Source organism: Hesperophylax consimilis, chromosome 2 (assembly GCF_061612785.1).
Source record: "Hesperophylax consimilis isolate HC1 chromosome 2, BYU_Hcon_1.0, whole genome shotgun sequence".
Lineage (NCBI taxonomy): Eukaryota > Metazoa > Arthropoda > Insecta > Trichoptera > Limnephilidae > Hesperophylax > Hesperophylax consimilis.
In genome coordinates, this window is record NC_142837.1 from 43385635 (window position 1) to 43403694 (window position 18060).

Below are 18060 nucleotides of genomic sequence, written 5' to 3' on the forward strand. Positions count from 1 at the left end.
AGTTTTGGAAAACACGAAAGTCGTTAAAAAATGTTACGTTTTGATTCTGTTATGAAAAACACCCACACTTACTGGTTCTTGGCACAATATTATATAAATTTTGAAATTGTCAAATACTGACTTAAAAAAAATTGTATCCGCTTAGCAACAATTTATTTATTGTTTATTTATTTATTTATTGTTGTTATACGCCCATAGGGGCTTTTACATAGATTATAAATAAGTTTTACATAAGTTATCGAGTTAGAATTTATACTAAGAGTTATAAAAGTGAAGAATTTTAAAAAAATATACAAGTAGTTTTTGAAGAATATGGCGTAAAGAAACATTTTAAACAACATAATATTTAACAATAACAAAGAACAAAATATAATATAAAACATTACAATAACATATCTAATCGTTAAATCTATTACAATAATTTATATGATTCCACAAAGTGTTGGTTTAATTTGAATTTAAGATTATAAAGGGAATCATGGAATATATCTATAATACCACCAAACTTGTTGCCCAAATCATGCATCCTATTGGTAAGTGAGTTTGACTGATAGTTGGTTTTATATGTGTCGCAAAAGAATGTTGTATTTTGTCTAGTATTTCTTGTCGGTACATAGAGTTTAATAGCAGCAACGATGGCAGGGCTGTCAATAAGGTTGTTCATGACTCTGTATAATAAAATTAGGTCTGAAATGGTTCTTCTGTCAGACAGCGTAATTAAATTAAGTCCATTCATCAAATTTACATAATTAATGTTTTCTATTGGAATTTTAAGCTTGAAATTTAAGTACCTAAGAAATTTGTGTTGAACCAAATGATAAACAAAATGATAAACAACTATTTTTGTCAACTGAAGTGGGAAATAATAAATTCTATTTCGTCAAAATTAGAATGATTTATTATTTACTTTGCGGCCATTGTTACGGATGTGACAGTTTTTATACGAGATTTTTTTATTTAACCCAAAGTAAAAACTAAGACCCTAAAATGGGTTCTTAATTTGGTTTTTAAGCTTGGCTTTTACATCCGTATATTTATTGCACATGTAAATTTTATTTAATAAATTTGTGTTATTTCACAATTTATTAATTAAAAATAATATATAATATACTTGCGGGCACGTTCTATAGTGGAAGATATTCTCAGTATCGACCTGGTGTAAGACGTGGCTTTAGCCGTGTTTGGTGACCAGATCTGAATAGACGGCCGGCGTGGTCTAGTGGTATACGCTTTCGACTACAGATCCGAAGGTCGCGGGTTCGAACCCGGCGTGCGCAAATAAATTTTATTTGATTAATTTGTGTTATTTCACAATTAATTCATTTAAAATAATATATAGTATATTTGCGGCACGTTCCAGAGTGGAAGATACTCTCAGTATCGCCCTGGTGTAAGACCACCATTCAGAATTGAAACGTTGCTTGAAATGGCTTTAGCCGTGTTTGGTGACCAGATCTGAATAGCCAGGTACTTCCCCACCTTCCTCTTCCCCATCTCCCTCCCCTCCCCAATACCCTCAGCCTCACAACATACCCCAATTGGGGATGCCATAGTCTCACTGGCTCCAGACGGGAGCAGTTGGGACTCTTGTGCGGTAATACTGTAAAAAAAAAAAAAAAAAAAAAAGCTAGGTGCTCCCCCACCTTCCTCTTCCCCTCCCCAATACCTTCAGCCTCACAATAAACCCCATTTAGGGACGCAATAGTGGCTCTTGGGAACAGTTGGGACTATTGTGCGGTATTCTCCTTAAAAAATGCAGTCTGGTAACTGGTTTCCATTACCACCTAACAAACCTAACATAATCATTAGGCCGTTTCACAGGAGTAGGCAGAGGACGAGTCGTCGCGGCGGTATAGGCTTTGTAGATGATTTACACTATAAAACCTACTCTTTTGCAGTCGGTACCATGACTGAAATTGTATAGACTTTGTAGATGATTTTGTATAGCAAAACCTACTCACGGACTGAAATTGTATAGACTTTGTAGATGATTTGCATAACAAAACCTACTCACGGACTGACATTGTAAACTTTGTAGATGATTAGACTCTAAACTTTGTAGATGATTTTACACTACGATACCTACTATTTTATAGCCGGTACTACGCCATATATGGTATAGACTTTGTAGATGATTTCGCACAACAAAACTTAATCTATTACTGTCGCCACGGCGACTGAAACGGTATAGGCTTTGCAAATACACCTCCTGGTCGACTAGAAATCTATCCACGAAGCTCTATCTTGGTCATAAAGGCCTCTTCCTACTTATTCAGCTTGGCTTCGATTTCAATGATCATGTTCATCCCCGCTTGTCGTACATTATACATAATATGCGGAATACTTCACCAACCCACACTAGTCAACAGGCTCTTACGTTGTTGGTTAAAAGAAGTTTCTCCACGAATGGAACTTGCAATATTATATAGGTTATCATTTTAATAGTCACCATAATATTGAGGTTTAAGTCAGCTCTAAAATATTTTCTGCCAGCAAATATAGTCAGTTGAGTAGTCACTTGTGGTCAGCAAGTAGAACAAGATTGATCAGCAAATAATGTCAACCCCTAAACTAACCTAACCTAGCCACGTTTTGAGACAGATATTTTTTCACTGCCGACAATAGTATGATGTCTATTTAGATATTTTTTCTTGATAACCAAGTATTTAAATAGCAAACAATTAATTACTTAGCTACTAAATAATATACTTATAACATGGTTAATCAAATCGTGACCGTACTTACATTATTGTTAAAAACCGTTTAAAATAACAATACATTGTTATGCGTTTAAACTATGGATCAATTTTACAGTTAATGCTTTTAATTCGATAACATTTAAAATAAATTAATTTGCAAACAAGTTTGCAATTTTTTTATTGAATTTCTTGTACATAGGTTGTTGGTTATTCTCACGAAGCAATACAATCGTGATCGCACTGCATTTGCTGATTGGCAATCCTGGTGTATCGTTTCCTTGAATTTTATAGAATTTCAAGTACATGAATTTATAATAGAATACTGACAACTAGGAAATATATGCAGCGATTACGACTAAGTAACTAAATTAATATCCATGGTCGGAATCAGATGATCAAAAAATATAAATAACGACTAATTTAAATGGTATAGACTAATTTGACCAATTGTTCATTGAAGACGATGTTAACGATAAACGAAAAATTTGAAACAGAAAAACAGAAAAAGATTAGGAATTGAATTCAAGATCTCTTCCTTGCCGAGGAAGTGCTCTAATTAACCGATGAGCTGATTTGACTTCCAGACTAGAAATCTCCCAACATTATCATCATTTTCTTAATGTGTATGATTCTACCCGAACTAAATGCTATCTATATAGTGTCTTTGATATTTTTTAATGTGCGACATCTATTGATTTTTCTACAAGTGTAGGATTAGAAGTATCTACCTACTGACATATTGTTAAAGCCCAGCTACACTACTTGCGAAGTTGATCGAAGTTGACCGAATACGATAGTGTGGGCACGAACTTCACTTCGCTTCGGGCAACTTCGCTTCGCTTCGCCCGACTTCCGATTGTTGTCGGTAAATGCGCCCGAGTCAAAGGACTCGAAGCGAGTTAGACTGAGTTACTCACGAAGTTGCACGAGTGTGTGGGCACGCACTTCGAACTTCGGCTAACTTCGTCGAGGACTTCGTCGAAGCGTCGAAGCGAGTAGTGTAGCTGACACTTTAAAAGCCCAGCTACACTACTCGCGAAGTTGATCGAAGTTGACCGAATACGATAGTGTGGGCACGAACTTCACTTCGCTTCGGGCAACTTCGCTTCGCTTCGCCCGACTTCCGATTGTTGTCGGTAAATGCGCCCGAGTCAAAGGACTCGAAGCGTTACTCGCGAAGTTGCACGAGTGTGTGGGCACGCACTTCGAACTTCGGCTAACTTCGTCGAGGACTTCGTCGAAGCGTCGAAGCGAGTAGTGTAGCTGACACTTAAGTTTTATCTCCCGGCCTGCAGGGCTGACTTGCCAATGGTCGTGCCTGTGGGGAGAGTAATCTTGGTGTTGAACAGAATCAATTCGGATATCGATATATTTAGCATCAATGAAGCTGCCTTTAAAAGGCAAGCTATTTTGCTACTAGTACCTACAGTACTCACCTTTTGTATTTATTTAATTATCCTTCACAAATTTATTTAAAAACTAGCTAACGTGTACCCGGCGTTGCTAGGGTTTATCTTTAGGAGATGGATGGATGGACTTTTCTGTGGGCCTTTTTAAGGGTGACCGGATAAATCATCAAAATGATAATTCATCACATCTTTAAAAATTTATATAAAGTCATGCAAAGTGATTAAACAAAATCTTTAGTAACTGGGTTAAGTAAGTTAGGTTAGGTAAGGTTTAAAATTTTTTTTTCATCATTTCTAATTACTTTTTATCACTTTTTAAAAGTGTGTTGAATTGTCACTGTGTTGAGTTATCATGGAACCCTTTTTAAGATATACAATTCCGTAGTACATTATTTTGATAAAATAAAAATAATTTCTTGGAGTAAAATATTTTAATTCACTACCAGAAAGAATTCGAAATATAAATAACAAAAAGGATTATAAACGTTAAAAAATACACTGAAAATATTAACTGAATACTTTGACATATTACTTGAAAAATAACGAAAATGACACATCCTCCTTGCACACAACCCTTGCTTTATTATGGTGGTACAAATTATGTTTTAAAATTAGATGAAATAGTTATATTTTCTGTAAATTATGTAACATTATTTTTTGTAAATATATCTCATAAGGTTTAGCCAGCGTTAGCAATGTAAGCGCCCAAAAATATATTTTTTTTGATTCGAATACAAAACCCCGACTTTACTCTACTTTCTATAAATATAAAATGCATGTATTGTATACATAACCTTTTAGGTAGAAACTCTATAAACGATAGTGTAAACCCTATCAAAATAAGTATTTTAATTATTTTTTTATTATAGCGACATTTAATAATAATAATAATAATATACTAACAGACCGAGCGATTAGTCATAATAGACCCGATATAGTTTTACATGACAAAATTAAAAAAATAACTTTTATCATTGATGTCGCTATTCCAAATTCCTGTAATATTCAAAAATCTGTTAGTGAAAAAATAAGAAAATACACAGATTTAGGAAATGAAATAAAAAGAATTTGGCATTCTCAGACTATAAAAATATTACCATTCGTTATTTCGGCTACTGGCATTATACCTAGCTCTCTTATTAAAAATTTAGGCGTATTAGATCTATCAAAAAATTTATATATAAAGATGCAAAAGTCGGTCATTTTGAATACATGTAGGATAACAAAAGATTTTTTAAATATTTATGTTGAAGGATCAGTAGGATTTATAGGCCCTGTTAGAAGTTCTACCGAGCCGAACCCTCTGATATGAAAATATCTGGAGACGGTGAATTTTTTTCCCATTTGATATCTGGTGAGGTGACGTGTTGTTGTTCTTGTATTGTTTTGTATTTATTTTACTTATATAATGCACTTACACAGTGTTGATTGACTAGCTGATCATTTGTGGAAAAGTGAGTGGAGGGGTTTAGTTTTTCCTATAGGGACGATTTAACCCGGACAACAAAATCGGAAGCATAAAATCAAAAAAAAATTCTTTATTCCAGAACATTGTACATACAAAATATGGTACATGTATAGTAAATTGTATGTCTTAGTCCTCCTCACTGGTTCTGAGGCCGACTAAAGTTATTCATTTCTGTTTAATTAATTTCCTATGTCGTTTTTAATGTTTTTTCAGAGTTTTTTCATTAATCTCTTTTAGCCAGATTTTTATTCTCGATTTGTAATCATTCAAATTATTTATTATTTATTTATTAATTAATTATTCTATTCGCTTTATATCGGGAGGAAGGATGTTGTGGAGTAAATATAATTTCTTTGTACGAATGTGGTTTTATGACCTGGAATATTATTTATGCCATTGTGATTTGACCTTGTTTGATGAATACACGGTATTGTAGAGGTTTCAGTATTTTTGAATAGTTTCAATAATATATTTGTTGTACATTTGATACATCAAAACTATTGAAAATTTCAATCGAAGGCGTTCTTACGGGTACTTTCAGTATGGTCTTTATGATTCCTTTTTGAATTGTGTTCAGTTTATGTATATACTTAGATACAGCAGATCCCCATTTTGTGTGGTTTAGAAGAAATAAGCGCACAAACAGAGAGACGCGGACAGCAACTTTATTTTATGCTATTTAGAGACGCATTATAATGAACAGCTTTGAATTTTTTTTAAATAATAAATTGAAATGAGATGAATATAACACAGAAACTTGGACATTAAGGCGAAGCTTAATGCCAAATCACTATTTTTGATTAATCTTTATAACGAATTGGTGTACATTATGAAAACCACAGACATATTATGTCTATGATGAAAACCAAAAAATATGCTTCAGTTAAATTGTTAAATTAGAAAAAATATTTTCTAATTGCTAAATTGTTAATTGTTTGTTTCAATAGAAATGTATGAACGCATAAATATCTTGGATAAATCATATTATTAGAGTAAATATTAATTAATTCGGATATGTTAGCTTGCGAAAGAATTACGATACAACTTACAAGAGTTGGTATTATTGTTCGCAGATATTATTTGTAGAAAATTGCCACAATCGTGCCCAATAATGGGCGTAATCGTAGGCCTGACCTATTAATTTTGCAGAAAACTTGAATTTAAAGGTCTAACAATTCTCGGATAACTAATTTAGCGTTTCGTTGTAAAATACTTAAAAGTCCCAACGACATGGTGAATTTTATGAAATTTCGAAAATTGAGTAGATATTAACCATTTTTTTTGAGTTCAGTGGTACAGTGTATTTATTTGTAATTTTATTTATAATTTAACACGTCGTTGTAAAATACGTACTCTCAATAAAATTTGTAAAAATTGACGAATTCATCAAGTTTGCACGTTTTTAGCAATACTTTACTTACCAATTCCAAAAATATCGATAAAAATTTCTATCGAATAATATTAATTTATTCCAAAATTTTGTTGATGCATTTAGATAAATAACTTTGGCTAAGTACCTATCACTCAATCATGCTCAATACTAACGTATCTTCATATAAATCAACCCTATTTGTTGAAAATAACCTCCTCCAGCTGTCGAGTGATAAAGTGAATCATTGTATTCGATAAACACAATATAATGGCGTACTGATGAAAATAAAATCTCCTCTCTTAGATAGCGACTAATATTTATGATAATATTTGTCAATTTCTTTTTCGTATCATATAATAACCATCATTTTATAATGCGCGTCACATGGTGAGTTATCCAATTATTTTGCATTACATCCACTTCGAAAATAGCACTAATTATCTTCATCACTACGTTATATCACATAGTGGGATTTGTCGTCATACACGAATGCTTTTCCACTGCTTTAGTTCTTCAATCATCCTCCATTTTTAGACCTAATTTAACATTTGACTCTAATCTGCTTCTACAAAGTCAGTCTACCTTTTCATCGGACTGCCTCTGAGCCCCTATGTTCCGCCATCTGATGTTCTTTAAACATGGTCAGCCAATTGTTGATTGTTGATGATGTTGTTGATATGTTGGCACAATTTTAATTAAAAATAACAATCGCTTAGCTTTAACCACTTTTATTGTTTATATAAAAATGACATGTTTCGTGAGCAATGCTCACGTCACCCATTGATGTATTATGTTTAGATGAGGCATGAAGCGAAAAAATAGGTTCCGATTTTTAACCCCCAACTGTCCTCCAACAATCACATCGCTCTTAGTAAAACTACTGATTCCAGTCTACGCGCATAACTTATCGCGTTCTAATAGTGGAACAAGTTTCGATGGGATATTAGTACGTAGAAGCATCTTTAAGTACAGCTCTATGACCTCACCAGGGTTTAGTTAAAATGTTTACAGGGTTTATACTGGCGGTGTACGGTTCTTGAAGCGCCACGAAATAAAGGCGTTTTTGGTTGGAAAATTTGATCGCCTAGAAATATTACAGATGATTTAATTAAATGCTGTGAGTAGAACACATCTAGAAAAATCGCCTACTTACAAACCCCTTTTCACTTATGATTTTATTGTATACTGTGATAAAATAAATTCATTACAAAAATCTCGTAAAACATTTAAATATTTGTGCCTAAACTACTACAAAATTAAGTAAAACATTTTTTTGCGATGTTTTTTTCTCGCATAAATCAAAACATGCGGCTTTTTTAAACGGGAGTTTAAACCTTATCGCCTTTTGCATAAGGAGTGTTATTGTTAGCGGTCCTATTCCAGATATTACGCAGTGCGTCGCTTTAAAAAGTTTTAAGTAAACCCTGATAAGGCGATCAATTCTCACTAAACATGTCAGTTGTATCTAAACGATAACAGTGGTTAAAACTAAGTGATATATTTGTTTTATTTTACTTATACTATTATTTATTGTTATTATTATTGTTGTACGTGGATTTCGAGAAAAACAAATGGAAATGACCTATTTCAAACAGAGTTGGAGATTGATGTTTTTTTTTCAGACATGGAAATAGAAGAAAACTATAGGTGACTTCCATACAAACTTTAATGGAAAATAGTGTTCCATACAGTCCAATAGCCCAGCACTCCGTCTCACTTGCCCTCACCTGACATAGTAGATCTACGTCCCATTTAAATTTAGTAAAAACTGTTTTTTGTTGAAATTTTAAGGCCAGATTGGGCAAATATTTGATCAAGATACACGTCAGAAAGGAATTTCTTGTGGTCTTCTTTACTCTATGGTTTCGACAACAGTAAATTTCGATAGATAGAACGGGATAAAATTTCCCAAAGAAGCGCTGTAATATGTAATTTCTGAAGCATTCAGGAATCCGTAACTACAACTTTGAAGTTTTTAATTGCGACTTTACACAGCGTTAATTGGGTTAAATAACCTGTACCAATTATCGTAAGGTCGGCAGATTTGATCCCTGATGAGAGACTGATTCACCTCGCAGCTCAGAACATTGCTTATTGATGGTCCATGAGTCAGGAGACTGTGGGATAGTCTTAATTAGAGGAACTCCTCCGAGCAATAACAGCACGAACCCTAGGCGACCTTTATGATCTCTGCTGCGAAAGGCAATTCCTGACTCCTACCTCCGACTTATTGAGGAATGCTGCTACGACATTGATTAATGGCGTTCTGAATGCAACTAATGACATTTTATGGTTCGTTTATTAGATTCCGCCTGGTTAATAATTAATGCAATGAGAATTATTCATCTTTTGGAGAGTACGAACAAGAACAGAAATATCTGAATACTAATTAACTAAAATAGATTTAACATGCCTACTAGCTAACTAACCATACATTTACGCAGAGAGGATGGATCACCAAACAACTCGGTCTTGGCAAACACTCCTTGCCTTATTCACATTCATACATATATACCATTTTGTTATACTGCCTCTTGATGTGGCCCGACTGAAGTATTTGGTTCAATTGCTCGTTCTGTGTCTTAGACTTCCCGATTTATTCACTTTCGCGTCATTTACCTAATATCTACAATCATTACACTCCTTTCTTCGTTCATTCGCTCTATGTACCCAAATCATCTAAGCGTCCCTTTCTTATTCTTACTCTTAAACTAACTAATAAACATTATCATTTAAAATGTGTTGTGTAAAAGATCTTCAATAGTTTTGGAATTCACTGTTTGTTCAAACACAATTCGGACTACCTTCATCGACAACATTCACCTTATTCCAATCTATCGTGAACGCAGGCGTCGATCTATACCCATCTCTTTGCCACACATCACAACATTCTCTAGGTACTATGAAGCTAGTTGTTGTATCTCCTAGAATCCTGGTTTGCAATTCAAATGAAACTCGGAGAATACACGAAACACTGTTATCCTTTTACTGATTAAAATTGTAATGAAGATGAGTAGACTGCCAGTAGGCCAATGTCTGTATTCTATGAGGGTAGGAATTTTTCTTTCTCTTATACCTTGAGGAGCTATAATATCTTATTTGGTGCTTTTAGCTAACCAATATCTAATGTATCCATTATTCATAATATTAAGGATTGTTTGTTTTCTTTCTTACAGCCCGGCACTGGGAACGGCCTGCAGGATAAGGGCTTAGCTGCGGAGGGTGCCTTGAAGTTTGGCTGGATCCAAGGAGTGCTGGTGCGATGTCTCCTCAACATCTGGGGCGTCATGCTATTCCTGCGCCTCTCCTGGGTCGTGGGACAGGCTGGGATCGGTAAGTTAATGATTTAGCAGGGATATATTCATATATGCGTAACTCCTGGATACACTAATCCCTGGATTCCTACCCAACCTTTATACCTTTTACCTTCCCAGAATCCTCTCCTTCCTTTCCTTAAAAAACCCTCCACACAGCATCCTTAAAGATTACGTAGGCCCTGAGGGAAACTATTCTCCTCAGGGCCCCCTGTATGGAGTTAATGTAAAAAAAAATACTTTAACTCCACACATGTCAAAGAGAAAAACTGTACCTACAACAGCATTTGCAGGTACTCTATTTTTTATGAAAATTTCAAAAGTTCCCCATGCAAATTATAGATGGCGGCACTTCCGTTCGCAGCTATCACATGGAGAGACAGAAGACAGACGTTAGCGTATTAATACCTACTATATATACGTATGCATGTGTGAAAGAATAATAATTGCCACCCAGGGCAATTTCTGTTTATCTTGAGTTCAGTATATAAACAGTGAAATGAACAGTACCTAACTAACTGCCTACTTCAGTTCTCGATTCATAAAGTCATTTTTTTGTTATCTCAGAGAATGCATAAATAATGTTTAGTACGTACGAACTTGAAAGTATATCCAGGAAATAGTTTTTTTGCATATTGTTAGTGGCTAGATAAATCTGGATTAAATGGTGACACACAAGTGAATAAAATAATAATAGACAGTACTTACTTCCTACACATTTTATTCACTTGCATTATTTTAAAAATACCGCTTACCTATTAATGTTTATGTTATTAGAAAATATGAGCATCACGCGGAAATGTTTTATTTTCTGTCTTAAGTCGTATAATGTATTCGTTGATAGTCCGGTATTGCTAGAATTGATAAGCTTCCGGATTCCACAACGTAATACTAAAAGTCAGGATTTATTTCAGTGCAGAAATTCTGGGACTAACTACCATATGTATTCCTCTTTGCCCAGAATGCTAATGGAGGGAAACGATTATATAAAGTCATTAGACATCTTCAATTTATCTTAAAACAAATATAAAATGTTGTTAATGAAGCAATTCAATTATGTACAATAAATAATGTATGTTTCTTAATATTCATATGTAAAAGCCCCGGAAAAGGGCGTTAATTAATAAATAAAATAAATATTTATTTTCCCACATTTTATAAGCATCCGACATTTTTCAATGTACTTCTCTTAGGGGAACGACTGAACGACCTTTTTCATATAAAGATTTGAGGCCAAAAACAATTATTCAGTTTGGTGAAGTATTTTGGCCTCAAATCCAAATTTAAGTTTTGTATGAAAAAGGCTGCGCCTTTTTTGTATTGGATTTTGATTTGAGGCCAAAATACTTGACCAAACCGAATAACTCTTATTTTAATAGAAAGGTATAGCAAATATCTAATACGAATTAGCGATTTTGGAGACAAATGTGATATTTTTTGAGTTAATTTTAAATAATAAAAACAAAATAATGTTGCTCAACCTACTATATAAATGCATATATTGAAATATAATAATAATAAATAGATAGTGACAGTTGTATGATGATAAATATTTAAAAATGGTCTAATTTTTTGTTTTCTTTTCAGGTCAAGCAGTGGTCCTTATCATGACCACCACCGTCGTGACCACTATCACCGCTCTCTCCATGTCCGCCATCAGCACCAATGGCGTCATCAAAGGAGGTAAACACATACTGTCTTAATCACAATAGATAATACGGGGGATAGGAACGGGTTAGTAGAAAACGTTACTCATAATCACGTGCATGCGTACTGCGTAATACGACAGAATTAGAAGTTGACAGATTTTTAAACTAATCGATCCCCAGGTATAGAAACGTATTACGATCGTAGTAAGACGGAGATCGAGGACTTTTTTAACAATCTGGTTGATTTGAAAAATATCTTTCGGTCGCGCAAGTAAAAAAGCATTAATACCCATTTGCAACACTAACACAGGAATATTTTAAATAGAAATAACGATTTAACAAAGCAAATACGGGACGTATAATCGAATTAGCCGAATTTCAAAGCAAAACAAAACAGACCGGGTCAATGGCATCGCAAATATCATCTGCAAAAATGTGAAGTTAGCATCAAAACGCGAAATGCGAAAATGACCGTGTTTTTGAGGATTGGAACAAAGTAGAGCCACCCTAAAAAAATGAGCCGTATACGGCCCTCTTCACCGTAGTATAGCTATACCAATGCTGCAGCGGCATATTAGGGAATCTTTATAAGTAAGACTGTAAACGTAGATGCTACGCATCATTTACTTTAAAATTAACGAGAATTGAATGTAAAAATGTATGGATCTAGGCCCATCCCTCAATATTATTTTGTTAATAGTAATAGCTGATGATTAACAAATCTTATCAGTTGACTATCAACTACTGATATCATATCGTTTTCCTGTTAAAAGCGGGACTGCAGGCCTTTAACGAATGAATTGACAGATTTCGTAATAAACTATCAGTAAAGCACGAATATGTTAAGAGGACGTCGGTGCACGTGTTTTTAAAAATTATGATTATATTTATTAGGAAAGGCCACCTGCGGGAACACGGTGTTCAGATATACTTTCAGTTGACTAGGTATCAACTACCCATATCATATCAGTGGCGGCTCGAGAACTTGCAGCATGCTGTACCGTTTTTAACAGTATTTTGATAAATCATCCGTACTCGTTTTTCTCTGTGCACTATCGTGGTTATTTTTGTGTCATTGTGCGGTGTTACGCTTCCTTCCTCTTTAGCCAATTGTTCGGACAGCGTTACAATGTCCAACATCAGGGCAGATGTGTAGATTGTGGCGAGGTGGGTGTATATGTATGCAGTAGTGATACCGTTTTGAGCGCATGAAGGGGGGTGACAGATTACGCTTCAAATTCAAAGCGTTTTATATGCTGTCAGCTGTCACATCTGCTAGCCAGGCTATATTTGAAAACTATGCGACCCCCTCTCCTACCTACGGCAAAGAGAAGGGGTCGTAACAATTGACGGAGCGCCGTAATTACACGGCTGTCATCTGTCAAAGTGACAGATCCCATACAAAGAAATGATATTCCGCGGCAGTTCCCCAATTGATCTGACCCCCTCTCCTGAGCACAATTATAGCGAAGTGTGTCAGCCTAACATATAATACGTACATGCCACGCCCGATTTATGCGCGCATAATATAGCATAATGCGTTTAAGGCATTGACTAAAATGGTCTTAGACCTTAACCCTCGATCACTCGCGCGGTTTTTAGCCTCGTTAGCACTCGTGGGGTGTTGTGGCCACCCCACATACTCAAAGTACATTTATATACATATAGTATTAGTTAATGGAACTATACCAGCATTTTATTATTAAGTGTTGTATGACGTATGTAAATAAAAAAACAAAATTATATAAATCAACTTTATTACTGTTCTACAAAACATTAAAATAATCAGCCTATTTAGTCATAATATTGAGATCTTTCCTCAAAGAACCAAAAAAAACAAGTTCTTAGTTTTTAACATAAACTTTCTCATTGAAAATCATAAATATAAGGGTTAATTAACAAAATCAAATAAAATTTTCTTAATAATGTAGTGAACTCTGATAAAATAACCTCCGCAAAAGTATAACACGAGCACTCGAGGGGTGTCGTGACCACCCCCACGCAAACTTTGACACTTTGGAAACTTTGGGTTTAAAGGTCACTTGAAGGTACTGAGACGCGCGGACTCAGTACCTTCAAGTAGACAAATTATTATTCATTTATACGTTAAAAAATGCGTGGGGTGCTGACAGCTCTCCTCGCGAGTGATCGAGGGTTAATATTCGTCGGGCCGGTATTTCAGTATGATAAATTAGTGAAAAATATTGTGATTTTGAGCATTTAGTTTTGATGTAACTGTCAAGTACCGGATACAAAGAACAATTAAGCCAAATATGTAAGCAGATCAAGTCAAAAGTCCAAATTAATGAAAGCCAATGTTTATGTTATTTTACGTATCTGTGTCAATTAATTCTTATCTTTTTTAACCAGTTCCGTCAACAATGAATAATTCCGGATAAAAAATGTTGCACGGGCTATTTGCGCAACTTTTGCGATTTCAATTTTTCAATTTGCTCCGTTCAATTTCCTGACGGCGTGAAAAATATAATGTGACGTTTATAATAACATTTTGAATTGTATAACTCAAAATAATGACTTCCGAATAATTTTTATCGTTGTTCACAAAGTGACCAATAAATCTTCTTTTCACTTACGGTTTTCAAGTAAATTACGGTAATAAATTTAGTATTATCGTCAACGTGACGTCTGCCACGTTTTCAGGAAGAATAATAAAAAATAATTTTCTGTTTTGATGACCTTGATGATCGCAATTGCTCGCACTGTATCACTCTTTTCACGAAGGGAGTCTTCTAGTACGATGCAATTAGGGTAGCGATGGGTCATGACTCATTTTATTAAGAGCGGGAGCCACGGTACCAGCTCAATATATTTGTACGGCCCAAAGAGTCACTCAATTGACAGTTCAATTGAACGGGAGCCGTAAGCTGAGAGCTTATGATGAATGTGCATACTATGCGCGCACGATACGGCTCGCCCGGTACGGCTCCCTTTATATGACTCCCAGCTCCCAGAATGATCTCTGTGAATTATTATTTTTTTAATGATAAACTAATGTTTATGAGACGAGGTATTTGAGGTTCGAGGATATGAGCTGTCTCTCGGTGGGGTCCTGTATGAGATGGGCATTTCCCACGTTGGCCGTTTGCCAATCACTTTCCATCTATCCTCTGGGGGTGAGAGCTAATCGGAGGAGCCTCTCTCCTTCCGCCCAGAAGGGCTTTCGGGACTTCAAGCGGCATAACTACCTGGCATCTTATTTATCTCGTGTTACGTGGCGGCGTACCGGTACCAAGAGTCGTACAATCATTCACAGAGATAACAAATTATTATAAGCAATAATTACTCGCCTGAAATATTCATACAAATTGAAAATATCTCTCGAGTAAAAATAAATGCCGCCGACGGGAATTGAACCCGCACCTTCTGATGTCCGGTCAGGTGCTCTGGACCACTGAGCTAAGTCGGCTTATTCCCAACCCGCCAAATAATTCAATATGTTCTAGTACTTCAATCGACAATTACTGCTTATTAAATGTTTTCACCTGTAAAAACCCAATTTTATTTTTGTAGGAAAGGCTTTGTCAGTGCTGAATATCCCACTAGATGGCTTCGAGATATATTATATCTACATCTGTCGGTGAAATATTTTGACTTGTCAAATACTCATTTTTCTCCGTGTAGATATTCCTTCTACTCGCAATTTTATTATGTGGTGTTGTTCTCAAATGATTACAGATTAATCATTACTTACGTATTATTCGGCGACGTTTGTACTTTTAATTGATATTGTATTAGACTGAACACTAACAGTGTAACGGTGGCAATGGCCCCGTATAACCGATTACGCGACAGGCAATCGTGCTCGCGAATTATCGGATTTGATGGCACGTTTTTACAATGATGTGTCGCCTACCTGCCGACCCGTGTTTCCGCTGTAATTGGACAGACATTTGGCACTGGATGACTCAATACGCGCTGATGTACTTTTAATTCAGTGGGTAGGTATTATTTATTTACTAATGGACCTCGCAATTCTTCACTACTGCTAATGTCTTTGTCGGGCGTCTCCGACTTCTACTATTCACTACTGTATACCACAATGATGGTGTTAAAAAAATACATTACATCGACTTTTAATTCGACTCTGTATCTCACTCCAGAGCAGAGATATTGCGTTAAGTATTCCTCGGGCGTCCCCGACTTTTTATACCATTCAAACTACTCTGTAAACACTCCTGGCACTAATAAGAACAAACTGTAAAATTTTCAGCGTTATCGTTCGCCTACTTTTCGAGTTTTGCGAACAAAAAACATAGGCATGCTGAATTTTTATATACATAGTTTTCCAATAAGAGGTGTTATTTTGATATTCAATCATAAAAGATCAATGGTTTCGTTACTTGTGTGGCACGTAGCGCCGTCTTGTTGAAAGTAAACGTTGTCCAGATCAACAATATTATATTTATTTATATTTTATTTCTGTACTTAAAAAAAAAGAAATAAATAAATAAATTGTTTAGTGGTTTAGAATTTTTTTAATATGTACTCTTTAAATTTTTCTACTTATTATGTGCTTCAATCTTTGTAATTAAGTTTTAAGTTTTGTATATAAATACTGTTATTGTTTTACATGTTTGCTTATGTGAATGTGCAAATGTGATTGCTGCAGACACATTAGTCTAGGGATATTTATAATTGTACTTTTTTATTTTGTAAACCATAATTAATGTTTTTATAAATATCCTGTTTGTGTCTCGAATAAATAAATAAATAAAAAAAAACAGTACCATCCAATTCCGGCCATAAAAAATCATTAATCATCTCTCGATAGCGCAATCCATTCACCGTAACTGTTGTTCCAGCCTCATTTTCGAAAAAGTAAGGTCCAATGACTCCGCCGGACCATAAACCGCACCAAACAGTCACACGTTGAGGATAGAGAGGCTTTTCAACAATAACTCTTGGGTTTTCAGAGCCCCAGATGCGACAATTTTGCTTGTTAACGACGCCACTGAGGTGGAAATGGGCCTCATCACTTTTAATATGATTTGCATTTGATTCTCTCAAGTGAATTTTAATAATTTCAATGCGTTGTTGAAGCGTGTATCGTTCCATTTTTATTAATGGCGTAGTTTCTACTTGTCAAATGTCAAAAAATGACAGCTTCAAAAGTAACATCTACCGAAATAGCGGGATATTCAAAATAAAACCTCTTATTGGCAAACCCTGTATAACTAGCTGACGTGTACCTGGCATTGTTGGGGGGTTATTCTTGTAGGCCTTTTTAAGATGTACATTTCCGCAGTACATTATTTGGATGTATCTCATAAGGTTTAGCTAGCGTTAGCAATGTAAGCGCCCGAAAATAATTTATTTTTACGATTACAAAACATCGACTTTCTCTGCTTCCTGTAAATATAACATGCATGTATTATTTACATAAACCTTCTGGAAGAAATTCTCTAAATGATAGTGAAGACCCTAACAAAATCCATTACGTAGTTTCGAAGAACTCAGACAGACAGGAGATATATAGGATTACAATAATATATGTCTACATAACATTATAAACTGAGTATGAACTATATAAGCAAGTACACTACAAGTAATTGAGAAAGGATGACAGGGTGTTCCATAATTGTATATCATAACAAGAGTACAAAATAAGTAGGTAGTTACGGTGAACGTAATAGATCAAAGTGTAGTAACTTTGTTGATATTCATAAAAATAAACATGAACATTTCGTTGCTAATCATGTTTGTTAATCTTTATTACGCCAGATTATGTGTTTTATAGAACTCCCGCTAAATTAATACAGCAATAAAAGATCCACACGAAAAAGTCACACAAAAACTGTCTGTGCAGATAGAGAAACAATAGCGCGAGTTGCTTTTATGTCCAACAGATAGCCCTGCTTAAAAAAATGTTTTTACCTGTCACAGGTGACATCTATAAAATATAGGTATTTAAAAACACACGCTTATTCGAATGCAAAGTTGTGTCAAAATTTCAAAGCAATCGGTGAAGAACTGTTGGAGATTTAAGATTTTGAATGGACGAACTTTTACTTTTTTTATTTATATAGATGATAATAATATGGTAAAAGTAAATTTGTCAACGTAATTAAAAAAAAATAGTTTATTGAAAAGGTAATACTCATTATTATGTACTATATTATTAAGAAAAA

The 18060-nt window shown here is 34.8% G+C and overlaps 1 protein-coding gene across 1 annotated transcript in view; it reads left to right on the plus strand.

Annotated features, from left to right (window-relative positions):
- Window positions 1-18060, plus strand: part of LOC149426034 (bumetanide-sensitive sodium-(potassium)-chloride cotransporter-like) — a 161142-nt gene that overhangs the window by 115002 nt on the left and 28080 nt on the right. Inside the window, exons 4-5 of the mRNA XM_089642941.1 lie at window positions 10125-10281; window positions 11850-11945. Of these exons, the coding sequence (XP_089499067.1) occupies window positions 10125-10281; window positions 11850-11945 (253 nt within the window). The remainder of the gene's footprint in view (window positions 1-10124; window positions 10282-11849; window positions 11946-18060) is intronic.